Below are 21,338 nucleotides of genomic sequence, written 5' to 3' on the forward strand. Positions count from 1 at the left end.
ACAAAACAAAAAGACCTATTAGGCAGGCGGGTCTCTTTTGCGAGAATGATGAGCAACGATTTGTCTCTGCGCTCGCCTGTTCACCTGCTTGTGTCTCCGTTCAAATGCTGCCTCTATCACCCTCCCCTGCCCACACAACAGACAGTAATGAATGGGAGCTACCCCATCACAGTGTTAATTAATAAAGGGCTTAATCGCAGACTGTCACTGCATGGTTGAGTCAGAGAGAGCGGTAACAAGAGGACACAGGCTTTTTACAGGCACTCCACCCAAAAGTGGCTTAATAATAGAATTACCCTAATGATCAGTACCTGAAAGCTTCACTGCACCTCTTCAACAGGAATTATTTCACATTTTCAGATATACATAAGGTGTCTTTTGGATTTTGCTGCTCTCTTAATAAAACATAAAAATGCACGACACACTATGAATTACACATTTTTCTTTTTATGTTGCTGAAGTGTGCAGTAGTGTAGCAGGACTCACAATATAAACATAGTTAAACAATGTGTACATTTCAGCAATTATTTAGGTAAATGCTGGAACCCGACATGCATTCTGTGTTTTTGGAGCCAGACACAGTCAGAGGACGATACATATTCTAAAGTGTGACCTTAATTAATGGCGATGAGAAAGTAGACAGAGAGGGAGAGAGGGGAGGTGTGGTGTGTTTTGTGTGTGTTGGTATGTAAGACGTGTTCTATTGGTGTGTTTACAACGGCAAACGACAAAAGTTATAGTTGCATCGAGGAGGAAGCAAATTCTATCCCCATGATGAACACACACACGCACCCACAGACACACAGGAATCATCACATGCCTTATGAGTTATCACCAGCACTTATGAGTTCTACTTAATTAACTCTCGTCGAAATGTAACCACTGATACTGTTTTACATAATCCAACCGCGGTGGTTTACTTTGAGTTGTTTGCATCCACCATGGATAGCTTTTAATAGCTTGTGTGTTCACTGTCTTGTCGTAAAAGGTAACTTTGGTCCTAGACAGAAACACTTTTCACTTTTTACTCATCATATGTCTATTTATTACATCATAATTTCAGTGAAGCAATAAAAAAAGCCATTTGGAGTCACTCTATAATACTCTATGCTTAAATAAAAGGACTTGGAATTATCATGTAAACTGGTTTGACCAAACTCGACCCGAGCCTGAATTTGCTCATATTTTCCAGCCTTTTTATTTAATAATTAATAAATAATACTTAAAATGAAGTTGTGATTCATTTATCAAAATCTCCTGGACACATCTGGTTTACCTTCTTTACCTCAGTTGCAATTGTTTTTACAAGCAGAATGGACTCAATTGACTTAACTCTCTTGCTTTGACTTAGTTCCATGTTTTTGATCAATGACCTTCCTTTGTGCTTAAGTATTATATAAGCCGTAATTAGAAGGGATCCTTTTAGAAACTTTAAAAGGTTTTCTGAATATCAGGAAAAAGTGCCAGTAGAATTAGTGAAAGTACAAGTTTTTGACTGGACAATGACAGTCCAATCCTAAAGCAACGATTGTTATTTTAAATCAGGTTGGTGTTCTGCCTGAAAGCTGTAATAGAGTTTAAAGATAGATGATGGTAAGGACTCCACTGGGTTTAATTGTGTTTGTATCTCACCTTAGTCAGGTGTAATGTTTTAGATGCTGCAGATAGTAGTCTGTGATAATGTAAGACATTCAACCATCATGAGCGATTTCACCTTCTCTGGAAGGAATGCTGTTTGACTTTTTAACCCAGGGTCACTCGTTTTCCTGCCAAAAAAAATGATATTTACTGCTTAAAACTTTTTCTTAGCGCTTTTGGAAGTTGATCTAAGCGTGCGACCTTTTCAACAATTTTACCTCAGTGCTTTTGTGCTCAGTGTCCCAGGTGCATACATGGGGACTGAGCTTGGAAGAATGAGCTGACTGTCTTTCTTTTTCTTTAACCCCAGTACAGAGGTAGTTGAAACCAGCTCTGCCTGAATCGCTGCAACAAGGCCTGTCAAGCAGTCTGACAAACTCATTTTTAGCTAGCGGCGCTTGCTCCTGTCTGATGGAAATGTTACACTGCTCTTTCATTCTCTGCCTTGGCCCGCTATTCCCGGAACACAGCTCTGAGTAGGTGGTTATTCTGTCATCATTTTGCAAGCGAGCGTGCGCTCCCGGGTGCACACGCAGGCTTAGACACAGTCTGTCCGAAGTCATTTTTTTCATCCGATGCATGCTATCTTCTGCAGGGCTCAAAGCATCTCCACTGACCTAACTCATAGCCACTATATATATATTTTTTTTTGAGAAAGCATTTTCATTAAATGAAGGGACTGACCCTGTCTAGGGCCTTGCACTAAAAACAACTAATTACCACCCATGAGTTCTGGTTGCTATAATATGCACTCACCAAGTTATTATGTGTCTCTAAAAAGTATCCAGTGACGTCTTCTACCGCTGTAGCCCATCTGCGTCAACGTTTGACACGTTGTGCATTCAGAGATGCAAACCTCGGTTGTAACAAGTGTTTTTTTTGAGTTACTCTTGTTAGTTATGGTTTCCTTTTCTCTTTTTTTTTTGACCATTCTCTGTTAATAGTAGAGGTGGTTGTGAGTGAAAATCCCATGAGATCAGCAGTTTCTGAAATACTCAGACCAGCCCTCTGGAACCATGTCCCTTTGCTGCCATGTGAGTGGCTTATTAGATACGTGTATATATATATTTTAGATTTATTAGCAAGCAATTGAAGAGATTATTAAGTTATAAAGGTATAGTATAAAGTATAGAAAGTATAAAGGCTGTCAAAGATTAAATAGATTTCAAGACCCAGACAGTAATAGGAAGCTAAACATTGTCTGTGCATCATATTTTCCACTTAATTTGATAAAATAACAACAAAAACAAACCTCTGACCTATCTGCTTTATTCATCATCTGGTCTGAGGGAACGCAGAGGGTCATTTCCTGACCACAGCTAGTACAATTGTTGAAATACAGAACAATTAAATTAATTTCACCAGTCTGAATTCAATAATAGTTCATTTAAAGGACAAAGCCCATGTCGGCACGTTTTACAGACAGATGTACTGCCAGTTTGAAATAAAGAGAAGAAAAACAGAAAGAAAAGAGGGCAGATAGCAGGGTCACCTGGAGAATAGGGGCTCAGTCAGAAGGTGTTGAAAAGAGCCTCCACCTGAATGCACCACTGCATCCTAATAACTCCTCATCCTCCAAAAAGAAAAAAAAGAGAACACTTTATACTCTATATTTTCCTTCTTTCCTTTCCTTGGCTCTTTATCTGAGCAGCTGTGAAGGGCACACACCTGGCTTGCATCCATCTGGTTGTGTGTGCACACCCGTGTGTATTGATGTGAGTCTATTTAAAGTGCTCTTGTGTTGAGTTTTTTGGGGTTGATTGCTCCCACCACCAGTGTTCATGTGGATTTGGCTGCCATGGCGATAGCTAAACATGTACAGTAAACCAATCTGGCCAATCAGTGTTACAGCAGGAAACCTGCTGAGTGGGCTTGTGACTCAACTGTCAGCGCCTCTTCTGGTCTGCAAAGATTTGTGTGTCCAAAAGAAAAGCATTTGCTGTGACTCTCGAGAACTTTTCTCTTTCTTTGGAAGACTTACATACTACTGACTACTGAAAATGTACATTTGACAATTAAATTGGTTTACTTTCTTCTGTCAAACTGGAAAGAGCAACTGTTTGATCTGACGGTTGACTTCAGCACTTCTCGATTATTGCTCAGATACAGTATCTGCAGCTCTGGAGCACTGAAGTAAATGATTCTTCAAGATCTTATATATCCAATTCAAAGCATAAGGGAGAAAATGACAGTTACCTCAGAGTCCCTGGTGTTTTTTTCCACACCATTACCTTTTCACACCTATTTTCCCCTTCTGAAAGGGCAAAGTGAAATGTACAAATACCATTCAATTGATTATTGGTGACACATGCTTTTAAACACCAATGGAAAAGTTTGAAAAGAGACCTGAGTGGTTGTTTTATTCTCCGACACCTCTCTGGCAGATGAAATGAACAATTTTCTATCTGTAGGAAGTAAGATGCATGGAAGTCTACAGTATGGGCCTTGCAACAAACCGCTATTATAATAGTTTAAAACAAAAGGCCCACAGATCGGTCAGGGAAAGAGCGTCACATTCTGCATGTGTCACAAAACCACCATTATTCGAATATTAAATTGCTATGTGGCATTCTGAAAGCTCTCCACTGTCCCCACTGTTACTACAGTTCTGCTAATTTCATTCCACTATGACTGTAGACAGGAAATGTCACCGCTAGACTGCATATGCAATGACAGCCCTATGAGTCCTGCGTACCACTCATTTGCTTTATTCTCCCGCTCCTCTCATCTTACTCCTCGTTTTTCTGTCGCCCGTTCGCTTTCCATGTCTTGTCATTCCTCTTGAACTTTCGTTCCACTATTCTCTATTATCCCTTTAGTTTTTTCTGTCTTTTCACCAGAGTTCAAGTTAAATATTTCTCGCAGACATTTACGTGCATCAGTGACTCTATAGTGTCGCTTAACAACAGTTCACCAACTTTGTTTGAAACTTTGCAGAGTCATGATGGGTTAAAAAAAAGAAAATGAAAAATAACAAATGAACTCTGCACCAATTGATTTCAACAATAATAATAAAAAAAATGAAGTGTCACATCAGAAATGCCAAAGCATCACTTTTACTTGTTATTTTAATTTTTAAAGGCCAGCTGTTACAGAGTAGAACACTTCTCAAAGAGACATCTCTCTCTCTTGTTTTTCACTTTCCTTAGCAGCCAGAGGAAGATGACATTGTGTTAACCCCTGATGGTACAGGAGAGTTCATGACCTTTGAGATCCCACTGAATGACTCAGGCTCTGCGGGCCTGGGTGTCAGCGTCAAGGGTAATCGGTCCAAGGAGAACCATGCCGACCTGGGCATCTTTGTGAAATCCATTATAAATGGAGGGGCTGCTAGCAAGGCAAGTAATGACTCCCACCATGCTTATCATCTGACCATTTATTTCTTTTAGTTCATTGATTTTAATCATTGTTTTTGTCTTGACTCTAGGATAAATGGGTAAGTGCAAAAAAAGACCTATCCTGTTGAAGTGTTTTCCACAATACTAAATCAAAATCACTGTCTTTGTGATTTTCTGATTGCCCCATGAGATTTGTGTGTGCTATGACAAACCGTGTCATTTTTTCCTCATGGCAGCAATGATCTGTGGTTTTTCCCATGACAAAAGTGTAGGAAAGTTCAAAAAAAAGATTTATAATTTAGCCTCAGTAAGGTTTGTGCACTCCCAATCAGTTTCCTTTAAGTGGATACAAGGACAGCTGCTTAGGCTTAAATATTTTATGAGCAAGATCTAATTATCTGGTGGTGTTCTCCTGCAGGATGGGCGTCTACATGTTAATGACCAACTCATCGCAGTGAACGGAGAGTCATTGCTCGCTAAAACCAACCAGGAAGCCATGGAAACACTACGGAAATCCATGTCTGTAGAGGGCAACAAGCGAGGAATGATTCAGCTCATTGTGTCCCGGCGGGCAGCCAAAAACGAGGTAGGCCAACAACCCGATCCAATCCAATCCAATTTAAAAACAATATTTTTGAGCAAAGTGCTGTACAGTAATAAAGCAAACATTTACAAAACCTAAAACACAAACAGAGCCCAACACACACAACAGGGGAGAGGCAAGACATAGGACATACACAGCACAAAGCACACTGAGTTGAACACTAAAGAGAAGAACAGCTGATCAGCTTAGGGACTGTGAGTGCGTGTACACCTGCAGTTAGTCAGCAAGGTAAGGCAGAGCAAGGCCATTTTGACACTTGTACACAAAGAATACATGAAAATTGATCCCGTGGTGTACTGGGAGTCAGAACGGGAGAGACACGTTCATGTCTGTGATTTCATGTCTAAAGGTGCACAGCAGCATTGTAAACTAGCTGAAGTCGAGCAATGGAAGCCGAGTTAACCCCAACATAGAGATTGTTACAGTAATCCAGCAGCAGACTCTAATCCTCTAATGTTTTAGGCATTAATTTTGCCTCAAATTGACTTCAGATTTGTCTCAGTTTTCACTTATCTGCCTTTGTTTCAATTTTTAATCATACATTAAAGTTCTTCTAATTCCAAGATACCATATTTATAAGAAGAGCATTTTTGCAATACATTTCTTTTTCCTGTACACACTCCCATGTGTACAGTCAACAAACATACATTTACTGTATTCTTTCATTTAAATCCTGTCTGTAAGAAGAAGTATTGATTGAAGAAGAGGTATGACTTCATTTCAGCTGCACTGAATGATAAATGAGAGCATCTTTCTTCTACCATGCTACTAATCTGCACCCCCCTGCCCCCCCAAATCCATGGGTTTTTTGGAGCTTTGTGATAGCAGAGGAGGACCTTTATGAAACAACGCCACACCACCATGCAAATCTTCAAACAGTCCCATTTCCTGCGTGAGATAGGTGCTATGTCTCATATTTCCCATGGTGGGCCGAGATATGATATCTAAGGCGCACTTCACTGCGTTATGATTGACAGGCCTGTGAATGTCGGATAGGCAGATAAAGGAATATGTATTGCATTTAGGTGAATATTTGTCATGTGGAAACAGTGAAGTATATTGAGAGACTGTAAAATCCCAGTCCACCTGTCTAAGAGAAAAGAAGAACAATTATTTTACGTATGCAAGTAAAAAACAGGATGAGTGCAAACATAATTTAGTTCAATGTGAAATGCTGACTGTGTTTTACGACTGTGCGTTCACTCACGTTCACTCACCCTGGAGCCAGAGGTCGTAGATCAGCTTTGATTAGTGTTGTTGTGACTCTGATTGGAGCCCGTGTCCTGTGGCTGTGTGTCAGTCTGGAGTACCACGCTGAGCCCCGTCCTCCCACTCTGCCCTTCACCCTCCCTACTAATCCTCATCCTCCCTGCCTCTCTCTTCATAATCACATCCTCCATCCAATGTCCTGTGACCTCGTTCTAATGTTAATTTTCAATCCTTTCCCCCCTCCATTCATGGTCCCATATTTTAGCACGTAGAACATACTGTAGGAATAAAAAAGGCCAGGCACTGGGAGTTGAATATCCACAGGTATTACTCATAAATTATCCATAATCGTGGCATTGGGACACTTTAATGTACTGTGCAGTATTTTTTTCTTACAGTAAGACCATCAAGAATTTATACCTCTACCAGTAACAAACTTGTCAAGTAATCTTTCTAGTAATACAAAATGATTACTTATTTTCGAATAAGTGTAGGTGAAGGAATCAGTTGTTTTAAATATGTTTAATTAGCAAAACATTCATTATATTGACAATTGTTTTCTGTTTTCTAGCTTTGGTTATTATTTAGTCAAGCCTTCTTTTTAGCATTATTATTTTAATTATATGGCTGCCCATGAACCTCCTCCTTCCCAAGTCTCAGGAAGCGTGTTTCAGCTTTAAGCTGCTTTCAGACAAACAGCGCTGAGAGAGGAAAAAAAATAAATCAAGCAAGATATGGCATTACTTGACAGGCTGAACATAACTGACCCTCAAGCCCCCTAGTATGGAAACAGATGAACATGATTGCTGATGAACTTTAAACGTTCCCTCGTTCTACTCCAAATAACAGTAACACATGTGCAATAATAGCATGTGAAATAAACAAGATATTAACGTTAGTTAGAGTTGGTTCCTGTGTGGTCACAATCCATTGCCTGTGGAGTGCACTCCCTCTTCTATGCTCACTTTGAGTGTGCTTTATGGCAGTGATTCACCTCTGCCATCTCTCTGGAGAGGTGGTGTTTGCCTGACATATTGCCTGGTATACATGTTCCCTGGTATATATGTTTTTGGATTTGAACATTGCAGGTTCCTTCCAGTGTTCACCCTCTTTTTTTTTCAGTCTGTCTCCATCCCTTGTTCTTCTTCCTCTCCTCCAGACTAGAGCAGAGGATACAGCTCCCTCGCGGGAAAGTTTAGCCTCAAGGTTCTATCGCTTGGGTCCAGTCACTCTCCTGTCCTCATTAATCCCTTACCAGCAGGCAGACAGGTACACAGAGTAACACTGAGCAGACAGTTGGAGTCACAAGTGCATCTTGAAAAACCACTAAAAAATATAATACACTGTATGTATTTTTTATTAGTGCACCGGTTGGCAGATGGATTAAGGATGACATGTTTTCATTAAGGTTGATTACAAACAGTTCCATTTTCAGAGAGCAGTTTGACAGTTCTGTATATAACTTAACAGTTGTTCTAACATCAGTTGCTATGAGACAGCATATTGACGTTGCATAAGGATCGAGGATATGTAACGCAACAGAAGAAGGGCGCTGTAATAGTGCATTTTCATCCATTAAAGCCCCATTACAGGCAATCAGACATTACTTTAACTGCAAGTGTTTTCAGGAAGCTCGTGGAATGAAAAGCTTCTTTATAGTGGGAATATTAATATAGTCAGAGTGGAGAAAATAAACGATTGTAAATGAAGAACTTAAGGTCAGTTACAGACCTCACATAAGAAAAGCAGAAGGTAAATGTCGACACAGGCTCCAGGCAGCTACATCTACCCCCTCCTATCATCTCCTCTCCTCTGCTCTGCTGTGTTGACCAGGCAGCAGGCAGATTTGTGTGGAGCCAGCATCCGTTTGCCACTGTCACCCAGTTGAATGGGAGTGAGCACTGGAGGCCACCATTGAAATGAATCAGATCCATCACTGTCTGCAGGGGAGAGGAACAGGGCTATACAGCCTAATGCATCAGAGGCGAGGAGTTAGATGGGTGCTGCAAACCCAGGCCTCCTCACTCCATGAAAATTGCACCGATTTCATCATTGCTTGATCCTGTAGGCTAAAGTATCATCATTGTTGTTAGAGCAGAGCAGTGAAATATTTCTTGGCAGTTTAAGCTTCCCTGGTTTGTGGGGTGCATATCAGATGTGGAACCACTATTTGTTTTCTCCCTTGTATTTTTTGTATTTTAACTGATATACTTTATAAAACAACCCTGAAGCTACAATACAAGGAGCATGGAATGCATACACATACAAGCCTCTACACATTTCCCAAGGCCTCTCACGGACCCATCTGTTTTCAGCACAACATGGGGCTACATCCATTCAGAGGCAAAGACAAGTGTTTCAATAGTCGTGTTCATTCTGCTGCTGGCCCATGATTAAGTCCATGTCTGAGGTGGAGCACCTGATCCATTTTTGCTGGCATGTAAGCAGTGTCAATGGCGGGCCTCTGCCTTGGGTTAAATGAGCAATTCAGCTGACCATGAAATAAAAAAAAAACATCTCGATTAAGGATGTATTCAAGCCTAACAAAGCAGTTTGCCATGCTTTTATCAGGGGGTATTTTAATACACCACAAACCCAGATGCTCTTTGAAAATCTGATACGCATGGACATGTTCTGCCCGTGTTCAAATATAATTTTATTTTGATGATCATGGTCATCCTCTCACTTAATCCTATGCAAGGGAGAGGAGATACATAAACAACGTAATGTCTACACACCTATTGTGACAGCATTTCAAAACCAATCTCAATGCTAGTACCTTAACATATTGAATAATTAATCCAGCTGAGGATGAAGGTAGGAAACAATTCCAGAAAAATTATATATATATTATATTACAAGTACTCACACACAAGCACAGATATCCACATGTGTGCTCTCTGTACCAGAACAGTTAATTCCCCCACTGTTTCAGATTCCACAGATAGCCCATGTTTGAGAAACTACCGTTCTGCCCCAGATAGTCTGGCAACATGATTGGTCACTGCCAATTTGTTTGAAGCATTGTAATTGCATTTCTGCTTTATAATTTCTACCCATGTCTGAATTCTATTAATATATCAGCAGGACGTGTTAAGGAAATTAATTGAGGAAAAAATGTTTAATTTCCCCTTTTTCTTTCTTTCTTTGGTCACACTTATTGAATTGAATGTTATGTTGTACTTTCATGTATAGTGTATCAAGTCACAAACACTTTGCTTTGGTTTTTGTAAACCGTTTAAACTTTCTTTTTTAAACTTTTTGGCAATTTTATAAACCAATCCATTCTTCAATCCATCCTTCTGTCCATCCGATCATCAATTCAACCCTTTTCCGCAGTTTATCCGCAGTCTGGTTGTGGTGATAGCAGCATAAGCAGCAGTCCTCCAGCTCTTCTTGGAGGATCTGAGGTGTTTCCCAGCCTAGGAAATGTATACACAGAATAATCTCTCCAGCATGTTCTGGGTCTGCATACCCCAGAGCCTCACACTAGTTGGACATACCCAAAGGAGATCTAATGGAAGTTGCCCACAAGATTTTCAAATCAGGTTGTCTGGGCACCTGAACTTGTGAGGGAGCTGCAGCTTTACTCCAAGCTTCTCCCCGGGATATCAGAACTTACTCTATCTCAAAAGCTGAGCACAGCCTCCCTGCAGAGGAAGCTCATTTCAGCCACTTATATCCACAATTTTTTCCAGTCACAATTCAAAGCTCGTGTCCGCAGGTGAGGGTCAGAAAGAGGATTGACTGGCACACTGAGAACTTTGCCTTTTGGTTCAGTTCCAGCTGAGCCAAACATGTGCCGCCTTCTCGTCGCTCAGTCTCATCCCGTTTATGTACTCATGATCAGTGGGGGGATGTTTGTTTCTGTCTCTGCTGCAGCAGTTCATGACATTTCTAAGACGTGGTATTTATCGTACCAGCATCCAAATGCAGACAGGCTGATAAGCTTGTTTGGCTGGGATTCATTTCTCTGATTTGAAATTCATCTCACGATGTACGCATTTGCTTCCCCTGCGCATTTTGATGTTATTTATGACAAGGAACATCTGCAGATATACTTTTTTTTGTCCTCTCTGACAGTGATACTGCAATACCAGTGAAGTGAGTTGAATTTCAGAAAGTACTCTCTTTGAAACTGTGGTGCACAGCCATGGAGTTCTCGTGGTAATTTATGAGACAGAGCTTCTGCCTGAGGATGCACTTCACTTCACTGGTAATCCTCCATATTTGTTTGATTCCATTTATTGGGAATCAATATTTTCTTTTTGTTGTTGTTGTTGTTTGTGTCAGTTCAGCTGGTCTCAGCAGAATATCCTGAGACAATGATGTAAAGGATGTAAACTTCTCCCTTTTTTGGCCATTTGACAGACTTTCCAATCCAGCAATCCCAATTATGTAAATGCAAAATGCCATGAAGAACAATTAGTCCAGCACATTCAATTTAGTCACCTGAAGCAAATGTTCTTGGTTTCCTGTTTTTTTTATTTCCTCGATAATATAACATTTGCTGTAGTGTTCCTTAACGAATACACCAGTAGTACTTCCAATGTTTATTCCACTGATGCACACGACGGCGAATCAACATGAATACTTTCAATTGAAGGGAGTGTGACATGCTCATAACAACCTGATGCATAATCACAAAGTGGCAGCACGGAGAGTGAGGTGGGAACCCATCTTTTCAGGAAGACATGACATGAGTGAAGATAAAAACACATTTGCAAGTGGAAAAGAATGGTGCAATTAATATAATGGGCTTTCATAAAAAGAAGCAAATGAAATCTAAAAGGTTCACTGTTTTATCTCTGTGCCCATTTGCGTTGTAATGATGACCAACTATAGTTCATAATGTACCTTATTCTACTATTTTACAGCTACACCATTAAGGTACATGCTCAGGTAATGGTTGAGCTAGAACACAACTTTTATTATTGATGATAAACAGCAGGGGTAACAGCAGAATGATCAAAGCAGCAGACCTCATCCCATGATTCACCCCAGCATTTTGCCATCCTAGAAGGTTGCAGTCATAGTTGCTCATTTTACTCTGGAGAGAGGAGATTTATTATATCTTCGTCTGTATCTAAAAGAGAACTCTGACAGCCTCCCCAGCATGCCAGTGACCCTTGTTTATAATTCATTCTAACGCTGCTGCTGTTAGTCACTAAGAGTATGTTTATGCAAAGAGACAAGGAAGGAAGTGGCTGGCCCTAACAAAAGAAGCTCACTCAGATGAGAAGAGGACTGATCGATAGAGCCTTGAGAGAACTATCAATCAGAGTCCCAGCCTAGTAAATTATGGTTTTATTAGTATTGAGCTGACCACTGCGAGAGAGAGACCTTAAAACACTGAGACGCTAGTCACACAACAGAGGCGAGAAAAAATAATGTTTTAAAGCTTTCAATGAATATGAACCAAAGTCCAGTTAGATCATAGCATGCAAATTTACAACTCCCCTGTTGTCATAGCTAATGAGAGTTATTCACGGAAAAATTATACAGCCTTGGCGTGAAGCAGTGCACTATGGGAAGTCCAGTTTGTCAGAAGTGGTGACTAAATTGAGGAAAGTATATCGCAGGACAAACCGAAATGCAATTCCATTGCTGCTGGACCCTCATCCCCGGTTCCCTCTCTGAGGAATAACTCATTTAGGAGCAGCAGGGGAAACTCTGTGGGACCAATTGAGAGAGTAATATATTGAATCTGGTGGTTGAGTGGGCTACTTTGGCACAGTGGATGACTGCAGAGGTGTGCTTTAGTGACTGGAGACTAAAGTGTTGTCAAGCAACATGCACACGTGTTTGTGAATTCACATACACAAGCACACACACATGTTCCTTGTTTTAAATCCATTACGTGTGCAACGTTCACCTGTTACCTGTTTTAATGCGAGTGTGAGCAAATCATTGGCAAACCACAATAGGTTACAATGACAAGTAGATTAGAAACACACAGAAAAGCTTGGCTGAGACTAGAGACTAGAGAGAAAGAATTTGGTCACAGGAAATATGGTCAATTAGGAGATGGATTTCTGTGATTTATTTAACACAGAAAACATAGGCTCGCACTATGGTGAGGCAGTGCAGGTCAAAAAAGCAAACAGGCGAATAAGTGGTAGACAGAACAATCCATAATCCAATAAAGAGGGAAGTGTAAATACAGGTAATAAAGGGAAAAAGATGAAGAACCAGATCATGAAGGTCACAATGACTTAACATATTGTTCTGGCTAATGAAATGGGGGAAACTTAGACCTACAAATTCACTGACGACTAATTAAATAATGAAACACAGGTGAAAGGCACAAAACTGGTGTAATAATAACTCAAGGTCGGGAAGGAAATGTACAAAAGACATAAGAAAAACAAGGTAAAAGCCTTGTTAAATGAAAACAAAATGAAGTAACATTTCATGTGTAATCTATTTTAGGGGATGTTTCCTCTGTAGGAGAATGAGAAGCTTAATGTTTAGCTTGTGTGAATTAGTAATTAAGTGAACCTAATAGCCAACAACAAGGTGAACACAACCTCATAATTTGTTGTTGAATAATTTGAATGCATTCAAATGTCATTTGTGGAGTTTTAACCCGAATCCCTCAGTTGGTTGGTCCACCTGTGTCTCTCATTATTAAAATGAACATGCTATCAATGTTGGCTATGCTACATTAACCTGGTAAAATCAGCATTCATCTTACTTCTAAGAGTGGTGAACTCTAAAACATGATTAGGAGTTACTCACACTCCTCATTGCTGCGCTGACTTTCTGCCTGAGCGATATTTTAGTCAAGTTTTGCTCAAAATCCCTGGGAGTCCACCTGGACTCGGCATTAGATGCGCCCATAGGTGGAAGTGAGAAGCTAATAAAAGTTGGGAATCTAGCCAGCAGACGAGACGCCGCAGCTTAAGGATTGTAATTACGGCATTATAGTGGAGGTGGAATGGATTAGGGCCAGAGCAACGGGCTGGAGACCAGGATAGAAGGCCAGGAAATGGCCATGGACTGTGCATTATTAGCCGTGGTTGACAGCTTAAGACAAGTCCTGTCAACACACAGCTTCTTCTCCCTCACTGACAACTCAAGGTCATGGAGATGCTGATGCACAGGCAAGAAGAAATAATATTGTGCTCAAGGCTGCTCTTACCACAAATCCATATAAAACCCATCTGCACCCATCTGTAGTACAAACACATCATCACGCTGCATTTGCATGGAAATGCATTACACACACAACGCACAAGCATGCCGAGCCAGTCCAGTCAGTGAGCAGCAGCTGATTGTCACTGGGCTCAGTTTAAGTCACAGAGCTCTGCCCTCTCCCTCAGTCAACAGAATAATCCACTCAGAAAATGACTAGATTAAGATAGATTAAACTCATGATGAGGTGATGAGAACTGGGGCTAAGAAAGGACTAAAATCCCATCAATGACACTGGAGAATGTACAGAAACACACCCACTTATGGACAAATAAGCTTCTTGATTAACTTGGTGCTTGTGTTTAGGGATTAAAGCAGATGCTGTTTGAGCACCATGATACCACAAATCAGTTTAGTGTTGTTGATGGTTTTGTGTATTTATTACCCTGCTTGCAGACATTGCTATGCAAGAAGTGTATTGTTTAAATCCTGTATGCCTGTATGTCTGTGAGTTACTTAATAACAACACTCAGCATCACATATTATCATCTTTCTATCACTATCTATCTAGTTTAAAAAAGAACAGCACTGCTTTTCTAGTCCTGATGACTTTCCACTACAGTTTTACCATTCACCCATTCACATCTATTCGCTCACACTTACACATACAGCGGCTTTTCTATCACACATCTTTCATACCCATTCACACACTGCCGGCACAGCCGTCAGGAGCAATGTGGGGTTACAGTAAGTATCATGCCCAGGGACGCATCGGCATGTAGACTAGCAGAGAAGGGAATCTTAACAGTTACGGTGACAGAAAGATGACTTACTCTACTACTCATCTACGTCACCCTCAAAAAAGATTTATAGATTAAAAAAAATTGTGTATCGCAATGACATAAAGAGGTTACCCTGAATGAAAAAGAATAATCTATTTTTGCATTAACTTTTTTAGACAACTGTGGCTATTACTGCTAATACCAACTACTACAAACGCACAATGTTATCGGCACCAGCAAAATGTATTATCAGATATCGGCAAATTATTTTTTGTTTGTTGATTTTACACAATGGAGAAAATGTACATCTGCATCTACTGTGGCATTAGTATGGAAGCTATTATGCTAATTTCAATATAGAAGAGAAATGTTGGGACACAGGAAAAACTTATAAGCAGTTGGGCACAGGATAAATTGTATATATAATACATACAACTGGCCGGATATTGGCAAAAAGTCCATTCTTTTCTCCATCCTTTAACCATTCAGCTGCTTTTTACTTTTGGAAGCTCCATTTTCCCTCGAGTCTCAGAATAGTTCACCCAGGAGAAAAATAGGAATAATGTTCAAGACTGATTTCCATGTGACAGGAAAGAGTGCACATTTTTCAAATAAAAATTCAGGGCCTGTCATACAATGTTGGGACAGTCCATAAACATTACCAAGTCAGTAAACACCCACACTGTACTGACGTATTAGCATGCACAGAAGCAGAGTTAATTAATACTGGATACACAAAGATTAAATTGCTGCCGTTTTTGCTCTATGATAAGTGGTTTCCAAAGTCTATTTGCAATAGAATTCAATGAATACTTTTAACATAAGCCTGCAGCTCATTGAGATTGAGGTAGAAAGTGTCTCTCTGGGCTCCATTCCATTTGACGCCGCCCGTACATAGTTTTCATATCATTGTTTTGCAGCCGCTTGCTTTCTGTTCCACCATGTCCACACATTTCCCTCGCTCTTATCTGAAACCCTCCATCTTACTACTTGTCAGCTCGTGACAAGTACTGAAACAGATCTGAAGTCCGGGGACGTGTTGAGTAGAACAAAGAGAAGCGAGTAAAATAAATCTTCATTTAAACTATTTGAACCTTAATGAGTTTGAATCATCGGGGGACATGTTTTTTTTATTATTATTATAAGGCTGCTAGTAGCTCCGGCTCTCTGATTGTAATTGACCCAACCTATTTCAGAAACACCCCCCCCCACACACACACACACACACACACGCACACACTTCTCCTTATCAATAAAATCCTGCAATCCTCAATTTTAGCCCACCTAGGACACACTACCCCTACAGGAGAGAGACTTGACATCGCCCATCCTTCACACTCACACTAATTCTCCTTTTTCTTGTATTCTATACATTTTCATTTACATTTGTTTACTTACTCTTACTCCCCCTTTTCTTCCTCCTGCTTTAATGCTTTTTTTCTGATGTGTTATTGCCTTTTCTCTTTGCCTGGGGCCAGTTGAATATTGTGAGGTATCATTATTAGTAAGGTACCTCCTAGTTTAAGCCATACTTGAGGTACAAAGTTGAACTATGCAATCTTATCTAGCTGTGAGGGAACTATCTGCAATAGGCCGTGTACAGGGAGTTCTTGTCTATTACGTCCCCCTGGCTGCCCACAGGCTGCTGGGAAATTAGGCCAATGCCCAAGCTTTAAACTCTAACTCTCTCGACGGGGATGTTTTTCTTCTCTGTTCAGTGGTAGCTGCATACAAATATCACATTATGACAGACTGGTTGGTTATACGGACTGGACCTTTTATTTGGGCCCAGTGAATCCAAATCCAAAGACTAACTACAAACCACGACCGTCTTCTTTTCAAGACGGACACATGCAGTGAGTGCACAGTGGGCTCAATAACCGGCAGTGTGGCACATCGACCACATGGCAAAATGTCATTGGTCCATTTACTAGGACTCATTGTCAGAGACAGCTGTCTATCGGCCTATGGGAAATCTATGGAGCTTTAACCAGCTCAGACGACTGCAGGAGCCGTTTCACACTGCTGAACCAGAAAATACCGATGTAAGCTGAGATGGATGCTGAAGTCCCCTTTCTATGTTTTTGGATCATTGATGGCATCAAATTAGAAGCCACACTGTAGCAGACACCATTTCTTCCTTTGAGTGTACTGGCCTGCAACAGCAATCTGTAAATGACCGATAAAAGATCTCTATTGAAACAAGATGAGTATTTTTTAAATACAAATTTCAAACGTGTATCTTAGGCTTTATTTACCCCTTTATGGCTGACACACCATGTCACAACTTAATTTAATCCACATTGGGTTTAATACAAAGAATTTCATTGTTGTGAAACTTTGGGTTGTTTCTGTTTTAGACTTTGGTTTTACATTTGTGTTTGTATGGACATTGGATTTTTGTTATTTGTCATTGCTGTGTTTCCTCTATTACTTTTGACGTTACTCCCCTGTGTCTTTTGGTCTTTTCCTATTTTCCCACTTAGGTGATTAGCTGTCCAACCCTCATGCGTTTCACCTGTGTCCTTTTATGCCTGCCTCTCCTTCTAATTCTTTTATTTTTATTTGACCGTGTGGACTCACATCCCACACCGGTTTCCCTTAGTAAATCACATTCAACTTTTATATTCGGCACAGCCTTTGTGAGCTTCAGGTTACACACCTAGTTGCCCATAAATAGTCAGAAAAACACTCCTACTTATTATTAAATGATTGGCAGTGACTGGAAAGTCATAGCAAATGCAGCGAGAACAGGGAAGAAGAGGAATTCCACACAATGTGAAAATGAGGTAATTGTTGAAGTGGATGCTTGCAAAGTATTTTAATTTGGGTGGACTCAGTGAGAACATCACTAAAGCCAAAAAGGCATCCGAATGGCAGAATGTGCAAGATGCTATGAGTGGATTTGTACATACAGTAATCGCCATACGAGCCCGTTTCTGTGCATGACTCTGGAATGCTGCAGGCACAGTGTGGCACGGAGATCCAACAGGACAGTGCATGAAAGTCAGAACTGGCACATAAGCCGTACATTAGCACCGGCTCGCAGATCTTGGTAGTGTATAAAAATCTTCTACCTCCAGTGCCTTCCATTTCCCACTCCCTCCACTAGTGCCAAATAAGCCATTCTGTTTCATTACGCATTGTGATTACATTCCTTTTTATTACCCTCCCCATTTGGTTGAATGTCAACAGCTGCAGGTGTGTCGATTAAACTGATCATAAATGACAGACTGTTCTGAATCTTCGGAATCTATCCTCATCATTCCTGAGAGTGTTGCATTGTGGTAACATTTTAAACTGTTTGTGGTTATTCATCCTTCTGCCTTTGGAGTGGCCTTTTCTCCTCTCTCCTGTTTATTTGCGCACACAAAGTCAGAGTGTCTACACATTTCCTGTCACTTTGCTTCGTTCATGGCATTAGTCTACTTTTGTGTGTACACAATGTTTATAAGGTCAATTTAGTGTTGCATTTTGTATTATGTGCTTCTCCTCATGTGTCCTTTCCCATGGTCTGCCTTTTTGTAAGCTTTTTTTGTTCATTTATTTTAAGCTCTGCATTTGCCTGCACCATGACATGTTTTCTAAAATGCTAGTTTTTCTATTTTCCATTAGTGACTCAATACTTTGAGTTACTTTTATGAATCTATTCAAACATACAAACATAAACTGGGAAAGAAATTTCCTTTTGGGCCTTTGAGACTAAATGCCTGCTCCTTAATCTTTGTCCTGGTCTCTACAGGAAGCCCCTGACACCCCCCCAGTTTTAGAGCATCACATGAACTCTTTACTGGACAACCATGAGCGCCGCATCTCCCACTCCCTTTATGAAACCATTGAGGGCTTGGACAACACCTCGTCACCTAGGGCAAACGTGATGGGACGCATTGGTGAGTCATTTTTTTTTAAACTCACTCTCTCAGCTATCAGACAAAATGGTAATTACCTCCACAGGTAGGTTTTTGTTTTGCTGGCATAACTCAAAAAGTCAAGAATTGATATTGATGATGGGCTGCAGGCCAGAGGAAGGAATTATTTGCCATACCATTGTGAAATACTGAAATACTCTTGTCAGTATTGTTTGAGTAAATTGTCAAATAGTACCTTTTATCAGTCTGTGCTTTTGTGCGTTTGGTCAAGATCTAAATCTTGATCCACATTGACACTGTGGGAAACTGACCTTGGCAGAGGTTTGTGCTCTTTTAATGCTTTCTCTATATGTATATAGTTTGTTCATGAACTGGTGTTGTCTGCAATCATTTCGATAGATTTTATCATCCAGCCAATCCCGTCCAGCTTCTCCTTTGCCCGAAACCAACAGCGAGCATCACCTTCAAAGCCTCATCCTGCCTCTTAGCTGCTATTTCACTATCCAAACCTCGCAGGGATTAACGTCATCCCCAATCCTCCCCACCTTCAATCCACTCCCGACTCGCTTCAGTCAGGTCAATTCCCATTTTACCTAGTTGACATCAGCAGGCTAAGATCTTGGCTCTTTAGGTGTATTAGAATTGGCAATTCAATCCTCCGCTGGTCACGGCTGTCATCTCAACATCGACAGACCTTTCACATGTGCGTACACAAAGAAGCTAAAAGCAATTGCATCACTGTAGAGAGGGGGAGGGATCTTTGTTAGGTAGGATACAGTGTAGTCGTGCATATTCACACCTTTTTTTCTCAGTATGCACTTGTTTATCACCTCTCACCTTTCTGTCTCCTTTATCCTGCCTTCTTTTGTATGTTTCCACCATCTCCTTCTCCTTTCTTTCTCTGCCTTCTGTTTAGTTCCATTATTTCTCTCCCTCCACATTCTGCCTTTCACAATTGTATCCCTACTGATGATCTCCTTGTCCTTCATCTTACTCATCTTTCACCTCCCTGCCTGTTACCACACCCACCTCCTCTGTGGGGATGAAGTAAATGTGTAATCTGTCAATGGGCTACACTTTGTCCCTCTCCACTATTCTCCAGTTCATTCTCCTGTTTCTCTCCCATCCTCTCCCACCCATTCCCCCCAGATGGTGCCACTCCACTACTGATCACAGCAGATCAGAGGCTGTGTCAGAGGCCTCTGATGGTTAATTAAGCCTCCAAATCAATAGGGCTTGCCCCCGACATACTCTCTCCCTCTGTCTCCCTGTCATCCCTTCTTTTTTTTGTTCCTTCATCACATCCTACTCCTCATTTCTAAATCAAATGTTTCCAAATTGGTTGGGGTTTTTCCTCTTTATTTGGCCCATTTATTCCACTTGCTTTGCTTTTGAGAATGCTGATGTGATCATAAATGGCAACTGTGGGCGCGATGATGGAAAAGTTTCTTAGCATCAAAACTTGAAGTGCGCCCAGCACACGTCTCATCCTGTGGAGTGGGAGTCAAATGAGCCAAGTGGAAAAAAAGTTTTACAGGTGGGGGAGGAGTGGGTGCTACAGCACTAAGTTATCGCAGCCAAAGCTCAAAGGAGTCTCAGATCTTTGACTCGGATTGTCTTGCTGCAAGAAATTGTCAGTTCCTTTATTTTCCGTCTTTAGGCTGTCTGCGGCTGTGCTCTCATTAACCTGAGCATACATTCTGTGACAGGTCGTCAACTGATACAAGTCTGTTATTTAAATTTCTGATGCAGCAAGAGTTTGAACTCATTACAGCAACTCAACACTGCCGCAGTGAGGTAGAATGTAGCATTTAAGAAGTCAAACTGCTGCTCAGGGATGGTCATATCTTGTTTACATATTCGGTCTTCAGTTACTGAAGATGAAGATGTATTTTGTCTTCTCCCTAATATGCATTAAAGCATGGCAGATATGTTTGAAAACAAATGGGAAGAAAGCATTGTCTCACTGTCCTTTCTGCACATTACTAAATTGACCTCGCTCAGTGAATACAGAGAGCTTAGATTTAGTTAACCTTGATCAAAAGTCAAAAAATTCTCTTTGAAAGCAAAGTGCGTCAGTATTCCTGACTCATCGTAGTCATTTATATTCAGCCAACACATTTTTTTGTCCATTTCTAACTTAAATGTCAGTCTAGTACATTGACTCACTTTAGTTTGAATTGAGGCGATGCATAAATCAAGAGAATAGACATTATAACAATATAACAGATCTTGTTCTTGCTCTCCAATAGTGTTGATGGTACATAGTGCAGGCCAGCAACACGGCTGTTTTTCCTCTGTTTCTTCTATTTCAGATGGATTTAGAAATATTGCCTGGTGTGTGAGATGTGACAGTTGTGGTTAAAGGACAGATGCTGAGATCGGCTCTGCGAGGTCAGGAAGCTCACAGCCGGCAGGGCCTGACTGACAGCTCGAGGTTGAGTGTATCTAGACCAGTTGAATTACTGAATCATGAAGGCCAGACATGTGGAGCATATTGTCAGGCAGGCACACATTCTGCACTACATTGTACACGACACAGAGAGAAATGGAATGGAATGAATACCTAACTTTGACTAACTGCTAAATAGTGGTTGTTATTGCTTCACTTTATTTTCTGTAAAAATAGTCTTACCTTTGGTCTACACGCCTTAGAAACTGTGATCATTACCATGGCAACAACCAAGATATTAAAAAAAAACACAGGAAAGAGGTGTTATTATGCTGCTATAGCATCTACACATTGATTGTTATAGTGCTT

General features: G+C 40.7%; 1 protein-coding gene across 2 annotated transcripts in view; it reads left to right on the forward strand.

Moving 5' to 3' along the window:
- The window catches only part of pard3aa (par-3 family cell polarity regulator alpha, a), a 314,117-nt gene that overhangs the window by 165,716 nt on the left and 127,063 nt on the right, over positions 1 to 21,338 (forward strand). For both annotated transcript variants that reach the window (XM_044031983.1, XM_044031991.1), the window contains exons 13-15: positions 4,788 to 4,976; positions 5,395 to 5,562; positions 18,451 to 18,598. In XM_044031983.1, coding sequence (XP_043887918.1) covers positions 4,788 to 4,976; positions 5,395 to 5,562; positions 18,451 to 18,598 — 505 coding nt within the window. The remainder of the gene's footprint in view (positions 1 to 4,787; positions 4,977 to 5,394; positions 5,563 to 18,450; positions 18,599 to 21,338) is intronic.

The sequence above is a fragment of the Solea senegalensis genome, linkage group LG1 (genome assembly GCF_019176455.1).
Source record: "Solea senegalensis isolate Sse05_10M linkage group LG1, IFAPA_SoseM_1, whole genome shotgun sequence".
NCBI lineage: Eukaryota > Metazoa > Chordata > Actinopteri > Pleuronectiformes > Soleidae > Solea > Solea senegalensis.